Below are 22,304 nucleotides of genomic sequence, written 5' to 3' on the forward strand. Positions count from 1 at the left end.
AACGATTGAAAACACGTCGATTAGCATGTCCCGTCGACTAGTCAATGACAAATTATATTATCACATGGTGCGGAAAACATTTGAAGACCCCCAAGACAAAAACGACGAGCCCTTCATTTAAACTACATGTGTAGCTCGTCGTTTTTGCCTCGTGGTCTTCATTTTAAAAATATTTTAACAGCAGTTTATAAATAAATTACTGAAATACTGAGCCTCTGACCAAAACTGTTTTTAAAATACTAAAAACATTTTCGTGTAAAATATATAATTTTTTCTTTGAAATGTTTTACAAATACTTTGAAACCCATTTTTTGCACTATGAGATTTAAATACAATAATTTAACTATGAATTCTTTAAAAACGCAAATTCGACGTTGGAAAAGTAATGATAAAAATGAGTTGCTAAAACCAAAGTAATCTTAATAGGAAAACGTAAATATGTTACTCATATTTTGTCACCTCAGTAAAAATATAAGCTAAAATCGTCACTGTCGTGTTCATGATGCGAATAGTCATCGGCACATGTGGAGGTTATGCTATTAGAGATATTTCATACTTGAATATTAAAATGAAAGAATAACTAACAAGCAAATTAACAAGGATGAAATACGTCATACATGCAATCAAATAAGCGAAAATCTGCCTGGTAACAATATTCTGAGGGCTTGCCCTTAATAATACATAAAATATGTAGGAAATGTTTTTTAAAAACTTGAATCATCGTATGTCGAAGCATTTGTTTCTGACTACTCGTCACTATCCTTTTGAAAAATTGTAATATATTAGTCTAAATTATTTTAGTACTGTACAAAACATTATTATTTATTTTGCTTAAATAGCTTAAAATTAATCGTAGTATATAAATCTGAGCGGTTGCGCGTTGGTCGGCTGTTTGGCCTGGAAAACTATCGACTGACGGATCTCCCTAGTTCTAGAATCAACCATGAGCGGCCTAAGGTTAATTTTTGTATTTATACATATTCCTATTTGTTTTGATAACAGTAAACAATAAAAAACCAACACATAACATTCTAAAACTTTACCTCGGTCAAAGAGAAAATTGAGAAAGTTGGATATGTTATTACCTTACTTTATTTGTTAACAATATTTTTATAAGTATAACATTTTAAAGGAGTTTCACTCTTTAATATACATGATAAAAATAAACATATACATAATTGACTAACATATATTGAACCTGAAAATATAAAATATAATTTGCAATACACTAACATTTTTATAATATTTTATACCTCTCTGCGGCACGTTCCTGTAAAACATCAATTTTATTCAGTCTTATTAGAGGAAAATGTGTTATTTAATCTTTCAAATATATTTACAACATAGATAACAAATAATGATAAATGGAGATAACTTGCCTGTCGATAATGAATTTAGCATGATAATAAATAATACAATCCAGTGAATACCTACATATTTTATAATATGATATTATAATGTACTAATTACTATTTTAAGCCAATGTCTTAAATGGCAGACTTCGAGCAATCAAGGTTAAAAAAGGACGCATAAACACTTTTAACGTATCAATCGGTTTAAATAAAAAAAAGTATAATTTCAGTTAAAATAGTGCATTATTGTTATGATTTACTTTAAGTAACACGAGATTAAACACAAATCGCGAATAGAATAAAAATACAGAAATTATATAATGGCAAATTTACAGAGTTAAATCTATAGTTACCAAAAAATAATTAATAAACATTTTGTTAATGTTTTTGAAAACAATAATAAATAGTATATAGTATACAAGAAAATGAAAAATTTGGCCTTGATGTAAACTGACATGGTAAACGAATCCAGTAGTAATTCGGTCACTCAATGCTCTAAATTCTCACCAAACACATATTTTATGCCAAAAGTCCATAGTTGAAAGCTAGTGATCGAAAGATAACCTAAATATATTTTATGTAACACGGGTCAAGGACACAAGGTGTCTGACACAGATCCTAGGACTAGAATAAATACAAATTATAATATAGCCAGCTCCAAACTTAGTAGATGATTGATTTATTTTTTAAATTTTCTATTGTTCTTATATTTTGACCAAAATATGGATTATTTAAGTATATATATAATCACCTTATAGTTCACTTCTCAAAAGTCAAACTAATAGTTCTAGACTTACCAACAATACTATACAAGTAGATACGATAAAGTTACAACACATCTAGATATACAATTAGCTGTTTTTAATTATAATATAATATAAAATTATTGTTATCTAGTTGTTAAACTATCACAAAAAAATATAGTATCATATGTATTTGTAATTATTTTGCGTAAACGCTGTTAAACTAATCAATACTACAGAGAACTAGATACCGCATTTATTTAAAATACATTTCCAAAAAATTTCCTATTAAAAAGAAAGTTTCTCGTTGTAAAATACGATTCAATAAATATTATAGAATTTATCTGTAATAAAAAAGGATTTATTTATACAAATCATAAAGGAAAAACAGTGTCGACTACAAGCTGCGGTAGCCATTGCTTTTGTTCTTTTTATTTTTAATAAATAATACTATTATTTAATGTGTACATTGTACAAAATAAATTTGTTTGGCTTAGGTGCGTGAGCTGTACAAAATGTACAAAACACATCATACAGGTTAGTGGTTTCTTTTTAGGGAAGTTTTATTTTACTATGAAGTACTCCCCCTTCCCGCTGTTACTATACAGCAATTCGAATTCCGCCCAATCGATAGGGTTTGTACATATATATTTTTAAACATTAATTCCCCACACATATTGTTCTCCGCATGATGTCTCGTCAAGACAAAATAGAAATAAAACATAACTTTTATGTTATATAGGCGTTTCTTTCTCTTTAAATTGGCAATGAACAACTCGGGGTGTCTGAAATAAGCTAACTATCTCCAAAGTCCGCTACACCTACACTTACTCGTAGATTGTTCAACTAAACCCCGGGAGAATGATGCCCTACATAAAGTATTTGTGAAATTAAATTGAACGCAGCTTGTAATGAACTTTTCTACTGGTTTCAAAGGCCCAAATGCTATTTTTCGTTTAAGTCCATCAGTTTTCTCTATATTGCTGGTGAAAGTTTTTTGATCTTAGTAAGGCAAAAACGATTTATTGTGTACAAAGTAAACCTTTTACAATAACCGACCTTTTGAAATAGAATATAATTATTATTATTTTATGCCTATTTACTTTTCATAGTGTAATAAATAATGATATTCCAGTTAGTAGTTATTGTTATAACAAACCATTAATTTGTATTTCATAAACGTAACAGTTAAATATTCAAGTTATTATACGTACCAAATTGTTTTTATATTTGGCTTTAAAGAAAAAGCATTGATGTGTCAAAGTGTTGTGTTAACAACTGACTGCAGTTTACCAAGCCAAAATAATTTAAATATTTTAATAATATTATTATTTACATATTATTAAATGCATATAAAGTGACGCAAATCAAGAAGTAAACAAAAATTGAAAAATATGTTTTTTATTACAAAATTGATTACCCAGTTCTTACTTCTTGCCATGGTGATAACTTAAAAACACAAATTGTTTGACTTGTGTCAACAAATCTTTAGAAACACATGGTCAACGATATTTAAATAAATGATAGTAAGTTTTTGTATTGTTACATTGAATTATAACCGTAGACAATATACTGAAACAATATAGTAAAACGACCAACTATTATTATACTATGTAGGATGTGATTTATTGAGACACAGTTCGCTGATCAGTATACATTAGGACTATAGTGTTGACAAATTCTACGCCTTACTTAGCACGAACTATATTCTCATCATCAAACTATATTCTCTTTTATGCTTAACTATCGTTACACAATAGTAAATTTCTATTAATTTAAAATTGTTTTTGTTTTCAGCCAAAGTTTTTAATTGAGTCTTCTCAGTATCTATATAACTTATGCAGTTTTACGCAGTAACTTTTATTGCCTCAGTGATATTTTCATATTTAATAATCATTTCTAATTCAAAATAAAACTAAAATATTTTCATACTATAAAATAAATAAATGGATTGCAATTTTTAATCTCTACACAAATTTATGATTGATGCTATAATATTTAATTGTTATTAGGTAGCATATTACTTACATTGTGTTAGTCATAAGTCATAAAAGTACACAAACCGAGATTTTGTTAAAATATCATTTTGGGCACTATGAAAGTGAATGTAACTTACATACCACCCGTATACCATAGGAATAATTATTCTATCCGGTATGTCGGATTCAATTAGCAGAGCAGAGCAGACGAAATATCATATTATGAACTCATTCGCGCAACATCATGTTATAAACAAATTGTGGCAGATATGAGCTGAGTGATAGTTTATGGTCACTGACTGGCAATCTAATTTTGAGAATGAAAACTCGGTGGCTCTACTGATGGTGTTCAATTTAAACGTCGCCGTTAGTCTTACTTGGGAGAATTGCAGGTCGTCCTGCCATTTCAACCACTAAGAATGAATACCCATATTTCTTGGATCGTGCAAAAATCAGTTACAGCGTTTTTTCTGTCATGAAAATTTTTGTAAACTAATAAATTTTCAAACAAGTCCAATATGCTACGATATAGACAGGTGCAGTGTAGCTGACCTTGGATTTTCAAACTTGTCTGCGATCAATCTAATGAGTGTTTGCATGTCATCTTGTCAAGTAGTTTCTAGTTACATACAGTAAGTTATACCTTGTACTTCCAGTTTAACAATGTAATATACCTACCTTAATAAATACGCAGTTGGGTACTTACTACATAATAACAAAATATAAATCGGTTCTTCGAAACGTTAAATAATTTGACATTTTTAGATACTATTATTTACCGTTAATGGTTTAGATTGGTAATATGAAAATTAACTATTAATTCTTAAGTGGAATGAATGACCTAATTATTTAAAGCCATAGATCAAAAACTTATATTAATTTTATAATAAAATTCGGTATTATTTTGATAATCTTGGTTTACTTTATTGCTAAGCAATCGTGTCAATCTTAGCAAACCAATTTCTTTCGTTGTTTATGGCTATTCATTTCTCGGATATTTATTTTAATGACTTTACAATTTATATTAAGACTTCAATATTTGTTAATACTAAGGCTTATTCTGTTAATTGAATAGATATTCGATATTTAGTGATAACATCACAAAAATGTGTCTAGTATGAAGTATTACAACAACATGTAACATAAGTTTGCTAAATATATGAATTTTAAAAATTAAATTATTATTAATCATTACGTATTTTTTTATTTTAAATCGGTATTTTGTAACTTGCAATTTTTAAAAAGATACAGATACTGTATTTGTCCATCCCTGGCTGTATAATGTTGTCCTAAATCAATATAAAATATTATATAATATACTAGAAATTGAAAGGCAAAATAAACAGTATAAAATATAAATACTGATTTCGATAAAACCTTTATATTTCAACCGAGATTCATAGTATAAACTTTTCTCGTTACAATCAAAAACAAAACGGTCTAATTAAAACTCAATATTTTCCCGATTTAAGGTTTTATTCCAAACTTCGTGTAAAGTGATTTTTTTTTTTTTATAATTTTCTATTTATTTAACGTAAATACATTTATCAACAGTTTTTTTTCGCTAACTTCCAAATGTTCTTTTATATATATATTGTTTCTGTCGTTTTGCGTTGGGTACCGCCAATTAAAATAATTTAAGTGCTGTTATAATACGTTCACCGCTCTCGAGTTTCCATGTACATATGGTTTTAGCCATGATATTTTGCTGGTCGTACGCCAAAACGTTAATTGCTCCACGCTATCGATATCTTTATAGTTACACCATATACTATATAGTCATAGCCATTACACACTTATACCTTTGTAAGCTAACATTTTCGATGACGTAGATTGGACGAGAAACACTTTCCTTTATCATTTCTATGCATCGCAGAAATATAAGCTTTCGGCTATATAAATCAATTTTCCGTGAATTTAATTTCATACTAGCATAATATCAAAAACGTATTAAGAGAACCGCAAGTTCTTTGTTACGGTTGCCCTTTGATCATTTATACTCTATTACTGCATACAGTGGTATGGGATTTATGGAATGGCAACATTGTCAGCTGCCTAAGACTTCAACATTTTAGGGGCAACATAAACGAGTAATTAGGAGTCGAACCTCTTAGTAAATGTTACTTTTAGTTTGATAAACTTCTTTTATCACTTAACTATAAAAAATACATAAATTTAATGTTTTTACTTAAGTTAATATTGTCTAAAAAAATATTTTGTTAAATAATTTTTATTAATACATATTTTGTTTTGTTACAAATTTAGAAGTATAAAAAACAATTTATTGTTAAATATTTTACAAATTTATATTTTATAAGTAATTTTTAAAGATTAGTTTAAGTTATTTAATTGCTTTGTACAACTCACTGGTAATCTAATCCATCTATCAGAAATACCAATAAACATATTGATATTGAAAATAAATAACTAAACTATTATTTTACCTCAATCAATTTTTCAAAAAAAAAACTAAATAAATATTATTATAATAGTAATTTAATTTATGAAAAAAATTGTTTTATTATAAGATTAAACCTACAGGCTACTTTTGTTAAGTAATATTTACTTTATTTTAATTTTAATTTATATAATTTCCAGTAATTTGTGAATAAAATAAATTAAAAAAGTAGTTATGTTGTATATTTTGTGTTTACTATTTAAATAACTTATATATTAATTTGCACAATTCTGCAGTATTTCGCAATTGTTATTTTTATTTATCACTTTTAAGAAAAAAACAATATATTTTAGGCACAGACCGCCAGAAATGCTTAACCCATAAATCCATTATTCAAAGGAAAAGCCAATTATAATTTTTTAAATACTATTATTAAAATGCCAATTTAAAGAAAATGAAGTTCTGCCATTCAGTGTATTAATTTATTTTAGAGGGTTAGTTTGGTTTTGCTGCCCATGTTAGCAGTAACAGTGGCAACACACCGCTGTTGAATAATAATAATTATATCCCTCACCAATTATCCAAAGATTATTGATGTCCCCATATCTTCATTTCATCCCCACTTATCCATATTCTCGCCCCTTCCTTCCAAAATATATACTTAAACCTGGCCAGATAATACAAGTATTAACTAAAAAGAAAATCATGTAAATCAGTAGTTTTTTAGTTTGAAGCCCGCTACCAGACAAACAGTCAGACGATGCGTTTTATAATAATATTATGTAAAGGAAGAACGGAAATGTGGTAAAAGAGTGGCAGTTATACAAATTCGCCAATGATTGCATAGAGGCAAAAGCAAAAAATTAACACATAAATATATTTTTTCTTGAAGTAAAAATTTGTTAAATAAATGCATTATGCATAGTATTATATTGGCTACTTGTACTTTACAGTTTACGTTAATAATAGATCTGATACATTTTAATGTTTGCTATTTTAAGTTATTGCTTCGTTTGGTGTTTTTATGTTTGCCCATATTTTGGTCTATCCTGCATTTCTTAATCCTCTGTTTATCGGACCGTATAACATATTATTTTTCCAGTTAGTCTACACGTATTGTCGTTTGTTAAAAAAAAATTTTTTTTTTCAACCTACTTATCCAATGAAAAAACAGCCGAGATTGTCTAAAGAGAGATAAAAGAGGTGGGTACAATATCCTATCTGACGCTTTTTTAATCTTGTTAGGTTTCGGTCGTGGTCGGCCGGATAAAGACCGTGTTTTATTAAAAAAAACACAGTCTCTAAAATCCGGTTTATAATATTATTAAAAACTATGTCAGTACTTTTTTTAAAGGATCTTATGTTATATTGTTTTGAATGTGCGTACAATTAAAAACTGCGAGTAATAGTAAGAATAAATATTTTTAAAAAATAGCGCATCAAAAAACGCCATAATAAAACTCTATAACAACCTCACAAGACTTGCGTTTGCCTGATTGTATTATTATTTCGGACACATTCCGTTTTATAATATTGTGGTTAATTTAGAAAACTATAGACTTTGTTACTAACGAAACGAATTTCATTTTATTGTTCAATAGAAACCAGATTTTTATCAATTCGTACTTATATAAATGTATTTGTTTGTGCGATGCTGGGTGAGCCAAGTTGATATTCAATCCGTGTAAAATACTGAAAACCAATGAATTTGATAGGGTGATGTAATAAAAAGTCTTAGTCTAACGAGTGAGTAAATAAAATACGACGGTGCGCCGTAAATTAATGCAAAATTGTATACACTAGAGTGTATAATAAAACATACGGCATACCTAAATAAAAAATCATAACGGAAAAAATATGTTTGACACACATTATATTGTTATTGAACAAAAGTTTATTTTTTTCTACACACTAAAGCGCGAATATTAGTGAAGCTGTTATATTTTCTCAACAATTATGTGTAAAAAGCCGGGCTTAAATTTAAGGGATAAACCTTAGTGTTATCAATTTTTAAAATGTTATCCAATTTCATCATTAAAAAAAAATCGTTTAAACTTATACTTTCAAACGTTTTTTTTTTTATAAAATATTATTGCCAAATAATTTCATAGAGTAATAAAAATATTTAACTCTTCACTGCACAATGTACCATAATTTGAACAATTAAAAATTTGGAATTTCCCGCAAAACTTAAAACCCAAAAAGTGATTTATTCATTATTTTAAGTAGTATTAAGTAGGTACATTTAAAGGACATGCCTTTTTCGAACAAACAAAACAAAAAAGAAGAAAATTACACTTGACCAATATTTGTATGTTATTGTTGATTACGATAAATGGGTAAGAACGGCAACAATATATTATAAGTAGGTGACCAATCCTAATAGTATCCACGTTAAATACATACAATTTAAAGCACATTGTTGATTCAATGATTTTATCACTATCGCTAAAAAACTTAACATTTACAAATTTATATGTTGAAATCGGTTTTCAAAAAATGTGTGCGTTACTGGGTAACTGAACTAGGTACAGTTCAGTTATAGCTAAAACAAATTGGCAATGTTATACTTGTGTTTACTCGGTTAGTGACCCTGTTTTTTTATATATTATTTACAAGCAGATTTAAAGGATTAACTTGTCCGTATTTCGATTTTTGTAGAGGTCACAGCAGTTGTCGCTATTCAGTGAGATACGGTTAGTAATGGTTTTAGAATAATATACGGTATCTACCGTACATAATAAATAAATAACAGGATTAAAACAAAAACAAAACCACTTTTTTTACAACAAAGTACAAGAGTTAAGCTTGATAAGCAGCGATGAAATCCTAATTACAAGGTACTAAACAGGTAGCTTTGTCTTTTTTAGGCACAATATCTACCCCACTAGATAATAAATTACTTCAGAGTAATTACTGTATAAAAAAATACTACTAAGACATCTGTTTCGAAACAAACTATATCATCAATGTTTTACGTATATTTATGGGTAATAACATACTTTATAGTAAAAACCGTCACACCTTGTAGAGAAGTCCAATTACATTTTTTTTTTTTTGAAAGAGGAAGACTTTTTACAGAATTTATTAAATCTTGGTTTTCAAAATTCTATTTTAAAACGATATGATAGAAAAATATATTATAAGTCGTAACAACGCTAAAAAAAATTTATTATGACAAATGTTTACAAGTTTTTTACTTTATTTTTTTCACGGGTTTTAGTAAAATACTCAAAAATGTAAGATCAATGAACCCTTTAGAAAGTCCTTCCTCTTTGCAACAAAAAACAATTATTGCAATCGGACAAAATGTCAGAGTTTTTCTGTAAAGCATGTTTTACAACACCAAGATAGTTATAATTCATTAGAAAAATGTTTACATTAAAAACTATACCCTAAAACTATTATAAATTAATTGACATGGTCGAAATGCGATAAATCAAATTTTTGTCAAATATTATTAACTTATACTTTTCTCTTTATAAAAAGATTCAAGCTACTATAAACCAAAAATTACTACATATATGCGATATCCTCTTAAAGGGAACGAAAAGGAGTATGTTATGAGCTGTTAATGAGTAATACTATTATAACATCATTTTGGCTGGCAGGATACACAAATTTCTCACCCTCAGCTCTTATGATTAACTTGTTGTTGGTCCATACCTACGAAGGGTTTTAGAATATTTTTTTAAAAATATTCGGCGCTTATAGATAATAGATGTCTACACTAAAAACCATGAATGACAAAAGTATTAGACCCACAAGAATATGCGGCAACTATGTTACTATCAGAATTGCAGTACACTATAAATATTACTAATATTAATATACTAAATATGTATTACCATTGATAAATGATGGGTAAGAAATATAGTGCGAATGAATAGAGTGCACGAGTAACAATACAAACATTACTGTCTGGGAAGTAGACTAATGACCCCTGACTAATTTATTTATCCACATCTGACGATAGGTAATATAAAATCTAAACTTAGTAGTTGAAATAGTACAAACAAATGCAATTTTTAGTCCCGGAGTATGATTTCATTTAATTGTTAATTCGCATTAACCTAACGGACATTGAAAATGGTTTTATAATGACATCGATTAAATTTACTATAATATATTTTAGTCTATAATAATGTTTATGAGCCCATTTTCATAATTTGTGGATTAAATTAATTCGCATTAACGACTATCTATAAACGTGGCAATTAAATTTTACCGCATTTGAAATACATTTATACAAATATATTCAAATCGATCGACAAACGCTTCCTCCGTTTCCGGAAAATCTATCATCGCGGTAATCATAATCCTTTCATCAATCGCTGTTATCCAGATGAATTAGACCACTGTTTGGAAAATAATAATAACTTACATCACAATTATCTCGGGCCAATTAATACTGCAAATAATATAATGTAGTAAATTCAAATAAAAATATTTATTATAAATTCAAAATTAAACTGGTGTATAAATAACGATGTGATCAATTTAATCTTTTCACCCTTTTTTCAAAACAAATAGACTTTAATATATTACGTTTATGCATACATATTACATATACAGGGGTGGACTATGAGATTGTGGGTTATCTCCTATTGAGCCGGTGTTTAAAACAAATATTTTCAAAATTATAATTTTTAAAAAAGCTATTGCATTTAAAAATATATATAGTGAAATTAATAAAAGTTTAGCTCTTAGTGAAACCATGGCTAAACAATTTAAATAATTAAAATATTTCTACAAACACATGTTTTATGTTAAAAGCGTTGAGTAATAGTTGGGTAATTATTATTTATTGCCATAAGTACTATCAGAATCAGAAGTCGTAGGGTATAATCTGAGCAATTGTCAAACTATACTGTTAATGTGATGATATTTACTATAAAACGAATCGTCAAATTTGTTTTTACAAGCTTTACTTATTTTTTATGCAGTAAGGACACACAATGTGTTTTCAGACTTAGTGATTTTTTTTTTTTTACCATTGAAACATATTTATTTAATGTAATTTACATATAAAACGATTTGTTTCGCAACAAAAATTTTTCAACATAGCTAGTTACCAAATATTTCCGAAAATAATATATTTCCATCAACTGTTACTTACAGTAGCTGCACACTTATTATTATAATCGATGGTGTTATTTCAATTAGTCAATACATCATGTACAGTTTTGTTCTTTAACTCAATTAATCATTTGTTTATAATACAAATAAATGAAATATAAATTTTAAACTCATATTTTATACATTATTTATGATATCGTTATTAAAAACAATATTATGATGTTTCAATACTCCACAAACCACGTCTACTGTCCAGTGTTGCTAGTCATATGCGTAAATTCTGACCTTACTGAACGGTAATACCTAATAATAAGTCAATCTACATATTATTAAGTAAGAAAAATATAAATAACGATACTAATGAAAATAATAATGGTGTAATAATAATAAATAATAATGTAAATAAATAATGATTTAACATAATAAAAGTAAGAAAAAATAAAAGTAAAAAATTTATGCATCAGCCGGGAATCGAACCCGGGCCGCCCGCGTGGCAGGCGAGCATTCTACCACTGAACCACTGATGCCTATGCTTCAAGTGGAATTTTTGTCACTATATAAAAACTTATTACATATTATCTACAATACGAAATATTATTTTAATGATTTTGGTATTATTTTTAATATAATAATTATTATTATCAACTTAATTAAATACTAAAAATTAAATCTAAGTTAAAAGTGATTTTATAATAAGTAGATTTAGAAAAGAAAATACAAATTGAAATCGGGCCATGGGTCTTCCAAAATTATCTTTTGTTGGTTTTTTTTATGTCTGGACGATACATTCTTGTTTTATTAAGGAAACCTTATCAAAAAAGGCAAAATCACACTTTGACGTTGTACATTTCTAAGCTACCAAGTGTAAATAAATCAACATTCAATAGGTATCTGAAAATAGTTATAAGTACTTAAAAAAAATATTTTTTTTAGGTGGTACTTACTTAGAACGAACAACGAGTTCTCCGACCAAGAATAACATGGGTATAGAGTAGGTGTATAGACTGAATTAAATAATGATATTATTGCGATTATTAAAATATTCTGTGTTTGATGACCTATAAAAGAAATAAAATTACGAAAACATTATGTTTGATAATTATTAACTGAATCTGTGATCAGTTAATAAAATCCCGTACTAATCTAATGCTAATCGAGCAATATTCATGCGTGTCTCATAATGCATTTAGAACTACACTCCCTAAAACGGCATTAATTTTGAGAAAATTGCAACTTTCAGATTTTTCCCTTAAGTTACACTATAAGACCTACCTTTGTGCCAAATTTCACGTTTCTACCCATACGTGAAGTGTACCTATTACATTTTTGATAATGAGTGAGTCAGTAACAAAAATGAAAACTTTGAAATTTTCCCCTTTTGAAAAGGCTTACTATTAAGGGCTCAATGTTTTACAGTATCCTAAGCTACTCGAGCTTAATCTATTTTCCAAATTTTAAAAGCTTACCTATCTTAAGAGGAAGAAGAGATAATATGTGGATTAGAAAAACTAGGTGAATTGGTTAGTGTAAAGATACATTGGCATAGCTGAAACTTGGCCTGGCGCACTGTCGTGCGCTCAGATTTTTCGCTTCCTCTCAACTAGCTAGTTACTCTGAACAGCTGTTATTTTCCTTGCCCTTTACGGAATTACAGACTCAATGGACGAATGAACACAAATAAAGATGGAAAAATGAATGGAAAAACAATCGAGAAAGTGACGATTTAGTGCAAGGATCATGTCATTAAATTTTTGGAGCTCAAAATGTTTGAGAGGACATTGTTTTAGTTCAAAACGATTTAAGTGCTTATTACTTATGTCGACCAATATTGTTTATTAAATTTCCTTATTAAAAAAAACGATTTTTTTTATTTTAATTCTAATTGCTTATATTTTAATTGTAATTTTTTACTTAATTTTGAAATGTTAGTGACTTATTTTTGTTTTTATACAGTTATTTTTATACTTTTACTTTTTATCATAATACGGATTTTATATATTAGATATTTTTCATAATTAATTTTCATTTATTATTAATTTGTTTATTATTTGTTCTCTAGTTGCGTGTTTATTTTTATCGACCATTATTGATAATTTAATTTTCTCATCAGAAAGAACACATTTTTATTAAAATTTAATTCATTCATACATTTATTGTAATTTGTTCGTTAGTAACTTGTATTTTTTTACTTAATTTTGAAATGTTAGTAATTATTTTATATACTTTTATTTTTCATCATAATACGGATTTTATATTTATACATTTTTGATAATTCAATTTTATTTGTTATTAACTTATTTATATATTTTTTCATTAAATATTTATTGATTGATAATAAAAAATAAGTTTACTCAACTAGTTCTATTATTATTTCTAAAATTAAACATTTTAGAAAATAAAAGCCAGTGTAATCCAAACTAGTACAGTATAAACTAAATACAGTCTATATATATATATCAGTATAGTTTATCATAAACTCTCTAGTCAGTTTATCCAGCGGTACAGAAAGGTTAGGTTAGGTTAAGCTGCCCTTTGTTTTGTAATATATAATTTTTTAATTAAATTAATATGAAAATAATAATAAAAATAAAAATATTATCTAAATAATGGTATGTACAAATATATTTCAAATAGGCACCTAACTCATTATTTTTAAATGATTAGGTATTTGTTATAAAAACATCCCCAGGTTTGTCTCATAACACGCTTGTCTAGAAATTACAAAACTATGAGGAACATATAATATAATATGATAGTCATATCCAATGTAATAATTTTCACTATAGAGACCTGCATGGGCCTATGATTGTAAGTTCGACAGGGCTTAGTTCAAAAGTTGTACTTTTCTCAGACCTTGTCTAGCTCAAAAAGATATTTTAGGTGCGATCTGGACCGTGATTTTTTTAAAATGAATAAAATAAATCAATAATAATCGGTCATATTTGTACATTGAGCTAGACCCGTGTCCTGACTTGAAATGAACGCATATTGTTGTCCATTGTATACCTATTGGTATTGTAATTTGTATACTTGTCTATAACCTTGACAAATTTAACAGTGTATTATCATTATTTTAGTTTTGAAATAACCATACATCTAAAATAAACAACTTATTGTTTTACTAGTGATTACAATATTGTACATCATCCCATTTAAAATATCAACAAAAACCGGCAGAAAAAATTGCCATATGAATGCATAATTATGACGCTCTTACATGTTCCAGCTGTCGTTTGTATTATGAAGTATAATAGAGAAGATAGCTGTTTCATGGCCTATTGGCAGTCACTAAAGTACCTACCAAACACTTGTAAAAACGTTTACAAGTGTTACTTTACACATATTGCAAAAAAAATAATTATTTTGAACAAAAAATCCAACCTATAAATATTCTATACGATGTTAAGTTTCACCATATGATTTGTTTTCTCCTAAACCAGACACTAAAAGGTACCTACATAACGCGTAATACCAAAAAAATGAAATCATTTATATTTTATTATCAAAATTCGTTTTCGGTTTTTATTTTAGTTGTGGCTTGTCTATCATTAAAGACGTAAGTGTTGCTCGCATTTTTTATGTAACAAGTGATCATGTTTATTAAAAAATAACCAAATAATTCTTCATTTAGTTGTGATGGCAGACCAAACAGACACCCACGCTACGGAAATAAATTTGAAAGAGAACAACATTTCAGAAAGAATTGGAACAAATCTCATTTTTCAAGTTTCGAACATAACCATAATCCATATAGCGGTATATAATAATAATTATAACTATTAAAGTATACAAAATGAATATACTTAGTAATTGTTACTATTTATGATATTAAAAAAACTAAGTTGGGAGGAGGGTAAAAACAAAATAAATTGTGAAAAATTGAGATCACGTTGTAAAAAACAAATTTTAATTTCTTATTAAACCCTATGAGACATCGAGTGGCTGTTGATAAAAAAATCACCATGTATATAAGTATTTTATTCATTTACCAGCTATAATACTAACTAAAAATTTAAAAAGTAAACTATTAATTCACAAATAAAAATAAACGAAATAATTTTTTTTTATAATTTTGATAATAGATTTAAAGCTTGTAATGTTGTTAGTTATTTAACAAAATAGACGTCTCCATATCATCCTCATATAGATCTATAAATATTATTATAATAAAGAATAAACTAAACGAAAGAGGCTGACCTATATATTTTATACATTTATATTAAATCAAATTTAAAAGCTTATCTCTTCATGGATAATATGATCAAACATGAGGCCATAGTAAAGTGGTATTTTTCCCTCGTGAATACGTCAACATTTTAGAGTTTTAAACGGATTGTGGAAAAAGTAGGATTTTTATTAAAGGACCTTCAATTCAATTACCTTGAAAATTGATTTTTTTATTGTAATATACCTTATTCCATAAGAAATAAGGTGTTCAGCACAATTTGTTTTATGTTTTTTACAGTAAAATATTTTTATTTAAACATGGTGCATGTTTATTTTACTGTTCACACCAATACGCGGCTTTTCGTATTTATTTAAAATAATTTGTTGCTCATATTTTATTACTTAAAAAATAAATAATTACAACTTTATAGTATTTTTTTTTTTTAATAAATTTTATTTATGTTTGTGTAGAATATTATAGAACTACCAAATACTTCTGTAATTTGTACCAAATACCGAAAATAATAAAAAAGGTAGACATTTAGTAGTTTTATATTATTGAACAACAACATAAAAAGTAAAACTACAAAATTGCAATTGTTTTCCAAGGAATTAGTATTATACGTCAAATGGGGGTTATCTAGTGTATTATAATATCCGTAGGGAATATCAAAAACGAAGAATAACCAAGGTACTTATTTCGCCTAAACAATACTTATTCACTTTTTATTTATTAACTAATTGATTTTTTTTATTCAGGTCGGCTTACAGAGCCCAATGAATCTCCGATAATTTGGCCACCACATGCCCAAAAATTACCACAAGTATGGTCGCCAAAAGAAGTAATGACATCTCCACCAACGGAATTCCCTGAAGTACCTAATGCCGGTTATGAAATGCCACTTAAATCAATGGCCAGTGATACCATGTACAATCTTTGGTTGACCTCAAGATACTTGAGATTAATGGCAGCAAACGCTTTGCAAAATATGAATTCATTCAATAATTTCGGTGGTAACTATTAATTGTTAACTATTTATACAACCTCTCTGTTGTTCCATTGATGAACTACCAAAATGCCAATAATACATTTCTTAGTGGCCTTAATAATGTTCACCGATATTTGCACAAATTTTAATAATAAATAAAGAAAAATAGAAATTAGTAAATCTAGCAAGTGAAACTCGTTTTAAATACCGCAGTAGTAGAAACGAATAATGAAAAGAATAACGGGTTTATATGAATAGAAAAGATAATTTATTAACAGTAAGCAATATGCTGGTCACTGGCTCAGAGATTGTATAACAAAATGAAAAAAATATACATACTTTGCAAGTACCTAAACAAATTTTATATTATACCAAGCACAATCAACAACACTTGGTACACTTATATATTTCCTATGGCAGTCTTTATATAAATAAATAGATAGGTAAATAAATATTTTTACCCACTTAAAGTACAAGGCAGTACCATCAAACATCTTTTTTCAATTCCTTAGAAATGCCTTTACAGCATATTATTATACTTTAATGACTGCATTTAATTTTAATAATTATCATTTATAGTATGAATTATAATATTAATTTATACTTATTGATTATAGAGACGATAACTGTAGTTTTAAAAATACCTATGTCTTATGTACGGATTGTTATTGTAAACACACCTTATATTTATTGTTTATATTTCAGCAAAACCAATGAACCGTTTTAATCAGCAAATGTCAAGTGGATTGTCTTCAGGTACACAACTAGAATCAGCGGTGTCGCCATTATTGGCGTTTTTCAATAAAATAATCGAACAACGACTAAATCATAATTTAAGCTTATTGGTAATGTATTAAACACACTTAATGCTTAATTTTCTTATGTGTTCTTTGTTTTTATTATCATATATTTGGAATAGAATCAAGATTCAGCAGAAAAAGAAGACGAAGTCGAGGTAACTTTAGAAACACCACAATTATTATCTTCCACTGAAGGTATTGAATCACAAATTCACACAAACCATTCCATTGAAAACACTACACCGCAAGAAAAAGTTAACGACAATGGTCATGTGGGTGACGATTCAGAAATGCAAATTGAAGACGTAACAGAAGAATTTGAGGAAGATAATGAAAATGAAGTTAGTGGAGAAGATCTACTACAACAGCAGCTGCTGCAAGGAACTAATAATAATCAGGCGGAAATACTAAAAACTCAAGGACAACAAGAAAAAATTAATAACAACGAACATCTAGATGATGATACAGAAATTCAAGTAGAAGATGTGTCTGAGGAAGTTGAGGAAGACGATGAAAATGAATATAGTAAAGAAGATCAACTAAAACAGCAATTACCGGAAATCAATAAAAACCAGACGGAGTTATTAAAAACACAAAATAAACAAGTAAAAATATATCAAGCAAAAGATCTTGATAATATAAATACATCACCAACGAGTGCAACCAGTAAACCTAAAAGTAATCTAACAACTAATACAATAATAGTTTAACTTTGATGTAATTACATATTGAAATACTACTACATAATACGACACACTACTACTATGCATACACATATTTAGAAAATGAAATGTTTTGAAATTTTAATTTTAGTAAAATATTATGAAGTTATAATGTATTCATTTATACTACAGTGAACTCTTGTATACAAACAGTTTACTTATTATAAAATTAAAATAAAAGAATTAGAATTTATTAAATACTTCCTGCTAGTAAAGAGAGCAAAATAATATGTCAAATTACTGTTGTCAGTATAAGCTGTCTGCTGTCACTATACAGTTACTTTAAAGTTTTGATAAAGTAGTATTTTAATTTAATTTTAAATTACTGAGTGTCATTGGATTCTTTTGCGTCTTAATTTCAACATTCCTTATCGCATCTATGTAAAGTATAAATTTTACATAAAATCAGTATGAATCAAAAGTGTTAAATATTATAATCATGGCTAAAGAGAATATTATACGTATTATTGTTGTTGAATAAATGAATGTTGTACAATTTGAAGATTGATCCACTTTTGCAGATCAATGTGTGATTAATCTAGGCAAAAACAAAACATATAATTCAAATTAATTTTATGTTGTTGTGGCTTTATTTTTGGAAAGTAAATAAAACATTTACTTTTAAATAAAACATTTAAGTTTTAAAAAATGTAAAAGCTGTTGTGGTTAGGTCAGGAGTGATGGTGTTGTCATCAATGGTTTATAAATACAGAGGCAGTTTAATTTTTTTATTTAAAAATAAGCGTCTCTTAAAAGTGCTATAACCCCTAAACGTATCTCTATATTTAGAGAGAAGTTAATTGTTGTAGTAAACCCATATTATAAACATAATACAGAAAAAAAAATAAATGTTATTTTTAAATAAATATGTTTTCTGCAAAACGTTTGGTACAAAAACAAATTTTTCGAAAATCATGATTTCGTTTAGGATCTATAGTAAATTATATATTATATTGATTTCCTCAGCAATCATTAAATATGTAACACATGATATAAAAAAAAAAAAAATGTAAGTAAACCATCCAGGAACTTAGATATATACTTAATTTATTTTTCTTTATTTTAATATTTTGAATTTTTATTGTAACAAAAAACTCGCAATATTTTTTCCTAAATAAAAATATTTGCATTTAAATAAAAAATTATTTTAAAAAACATATATTTTTTTTATCTAAGTACTTTAATTTGTAATATAGTCTAGTTCTACATAAAATATGTTGACAGAATAAATAATTTTGGATATCACTTTTACAAGAAAAAAAATATTATTAACTTTTGAAATGATTATCAATAAATTGTGTTTTTAAATCAATACTGACTATAGATTTTATTTAACGCCTTTTTCGTCATTGACAGTCATTCCATTATATAATTTAGAACTTTTCGCTCGTGTTCTGGTATTGTAAAATATTCCCAGAAAAACTTTTCGGCAAAGAAAAAAAAATCAACAATACGGATTAAACGAATTAGGTTACTGCATTTATGAAGAAAAAAAACTTAAGCTCATAAAATCATAGTGATTAAAATTACCAATTATAATTAGTTATTTAAAGTAAATTTTATCTGATAATTTTTTATTTAAAATACATTTGTATTAACCTTTCAAATAATTTACTAAGTACAAAATAATATTATTAGTTTATTAAATACATTTTTATTTAAATAGTTGTATCCGTTTGTAAATAAATTAAAGAATACTTACAACTAGTTAAAATTGAAAATATGTTTTGATAATTTTTATTAAAATTTTTTTAGGTAATTATTATACAAATGTTTTTAAATTTATAATTGCATAATGGCGTAAACAATAATTAAATTGTATTTAATTCGTAATTTTGTTTAAAAAAAAATACATATTTACAATAATTATTTAAATGAAAATATAATCTCATTTATGTGTATAGTTCATATTATTTTATGTTGGTTTAATATAATAATGATTATTAGGTCAATTGACTTAGGATAGCCTAATGTATATATATATATATTTCTAGTACTATATTTACAGTCTTATAATGATAAAAGACCAAAATATTAAATACTATTTAACACATACGTTCAAAGGAATTCGAAATGGCTATACAACAATAAAATATATTTTACAAAGGCTTGCGTGGTAATTTGGATTAAATTAAGCTGGTGAAGACCATATACCGATGCGTCTTATCGCAATGCAATATTATTAGCACCTTTGGTATGAACAGTGATATAAGTGGAGGTCAAATAATCTGGGTGTGTTCCGTTTAAGCCTATTGTGCGTGGGATAATTTATCGCCCTTTTGGTGAACCGACTAAACTAAATTTAAGTTTTCAATGATGAGCTTCCAATTTTGATGACATATTATTATTATTATTATTATTATAGATTAATATTAATACATGTGCAAGTTCAATCAAACAAGTGTATTAAACCGACTTAAAAGCTTATCGGATAGAATATAATAAATTGAAATACAAAATTCCAAATACAGTAATAGTTATTTAAATAATATTAACAATGTTCACGTCATGTAAACTAGTTCACTATTTTAAAAATTTCAAAATATATCAGTGATTACAGGTAAAATAGTGATGACTCGAAAATTAAGCATTGTTTTAACAAAATGCAGTGCTTTTTTTTGGAAAAACAACAATACTAATATTAGGTATTCTAGCAAATAATATCTAACTTTAAATTAATCTCATCGCTATTTGTATACAGATATGCGGACGTGCGTCAGAATAATGTTTTTGTTGCAAGATTCAATGTAAATCAGAGCCACAAATTTGTAATTAAAACAGGTGTTCTTACTTAATGTAGCCAGAATTATTAAATCACACAGGTAAATAAATAAAAGAACAACGTAAATAAGTACAAAAAAATACTATAAACAGAGACAAATTTAAATTGGCCTTATGTTTTTAATCATTATTATTAATTCCTGATTAAACAAGAAAGTCCAAGCTGTGTATTTGCTGCTTACAATAATACAAACGAGTTCAGTTCAATCAATTATTATACCCAATCGCAATTTTTTTTTCGATTGATCATAATGATGTAATTATTAAAACAAGTATTTTACAAATTAAGAATACATTTTCTTTTATATTATGTATTGATATATTGTAATGTATTTACTATTTAGTAAGGGATAAAGTTTTGTAAGTTATACAAATATTTTACTAGTAATTTTTATTGTTATTTTCCAAGAAATTTTAATATTTAAGAAATATCTATAACTAATGCTGTAGAAACTTTAGCTATTATTGTAGAGAACATATTGCTTAATTTTATACTGATATATTTCACATTTGTATGTGTATCTCACAAAAATCTCTTAAATTTATATAGTATCAAGAGCAAAACTTTGTAGCCAATCACATAGTCGGTTAGTATTTGATTTGAAGAACTGCAAACAATCTGACATAAATCAGACGTTAAACAATATTAAGTTTCCGACGAAATGTTTATTTTTGTAACTGCAAACAACGTGCTGGTGTGTGAACTTTTACGTTTTCAATAAACCCGAAGGCAAAAGCAAAACAGCTAACACCGATATGCACTCATACTTTCACATCAGAACAAGCGTATTGTAAGCAATTTTTTTCATTCGCATTCGCAACGCAATCAAGTTTAAAGAGACGTGAATAAGTGACCAATATGGGCCACCATTAAATCCAATAAGCGTGAACGGTTTTATAAAAATGTCTGTATTTTAATATTTAAAAAATAATTTCTCCATTTTATTTGAGAACCATTCAAGATAAATTAAAATTAATCGATTCTATTAGATCGCATAATCCTTATATATATAAAAATCTCGAGTCACGATGTTTGTTAGCGATGAACTCCGAAACTACTTTACTGATTTTGATGAAATTGTTTACACTGTGTGTAATTTGGTCGAACTTGAGACATAGGATAGGTTAGATAGGAAAAATTGATAAAGGTGCCCGAAAAACTAGGCACCGTTTTACATTTTTAGAGAAGCCCCCTCAAATACTCTTCTGTTGGTTATTACACTGTTGTCACGGTTTCAAATCTCCATAGGAATATAAGTTTGATAATGATACTTGGTGACAAACCGCACACAAT

General features: G+C 27.1%; 1 protein-coding gene and 1 non-coding gene across 2 annotated transcripts; one reads left to right on the forward strand and one right to left on the reverse strand.

Annotated features, from left to right (window-relative positions):
* Positions 1 to 12,007: 12,007 nt before the first annotated feature.
* Trnag-gcc (transfer RNA glycine (anticodon GCC)) lies at positions 12,008 to 12,078 on the reverse strand. Its single transcript has one exon. It is a non-coding gene; the product is annotated as a tRNA-Gly (tRNA).
* Positions 12,079 to 14,879: 2,801 nt separating this feature from the next.
* LOC126835506 (uncharacterized) lies at positions 14,880 to 18,711 on the forward strand. The gene is made up of 5 exons (XM_050568149.1): positions 14,880 to 15,107; positions 15,183 to 15,307; positions 16,478 to 16,732; positions 17,413 to 17,552; positions 17,627 to 18,711. The coding sequence occupies exons 1-5, from the start codon at positions 14,968 to 14,970 to the stop codon at positions 18,215 to 18,217; spliced, it is 1,251 nt and encodes a 416-aa protein (XP_050424106.1). The 5' UTR covers positions 14,880 to 14,967; the 3' UTR covers positions 18,218 to 18,711.
* Positions 18,712 to 22,304: the final 3,593 nt, after the last annotated feature.

The sequence above is a fragment of the Adelges cooleyi genome, unplaced genomic scaffold, assembly GCF_023614345.1.
Source record: "Adelges cooleyi isolate 19-005CV unplaced genomic scaffold, UGA_ACOO_1.1 ACOO_flye_CR_arks_rails_tigmint_CR_PRNA_23, whole genome shotgun sequence".
Classification (NCBI taxonomy): domain Eukaryota; kingdom Metazoa; phylum Arthropoda; class Insecta; order Hemiptera; family Adelgidae; genus Adelges; species Adelges cooleyi.

What these genes read in the sequence shown, in the direction of transcription:
- LOC126835506 (XM_050568149.1), top strand. Translation starts at nt 14,968, where the DNA reads ATGATTTGTTTTCTCCTAAACCAGACACTAAAAGGTACCTACATAACG. An exon ending in GCTTGTCTATCATTAAAGAC is followed by an intron (nt 15,108 to 15,182) that starts GTAAGTGTTGCT and finishes TTCTTCATTTAG; the next exon opens with TTGTGATGGCAGACCAAACA. An exon ending in TAACCATAATCCATATAGCG is followed by an intron (nt 15,308 to 16,477) that starts GTATATAATAAT and finishes TTTTTTATTCAG; the next exon opens with GTCGGCTTACAGAGCCCAAT.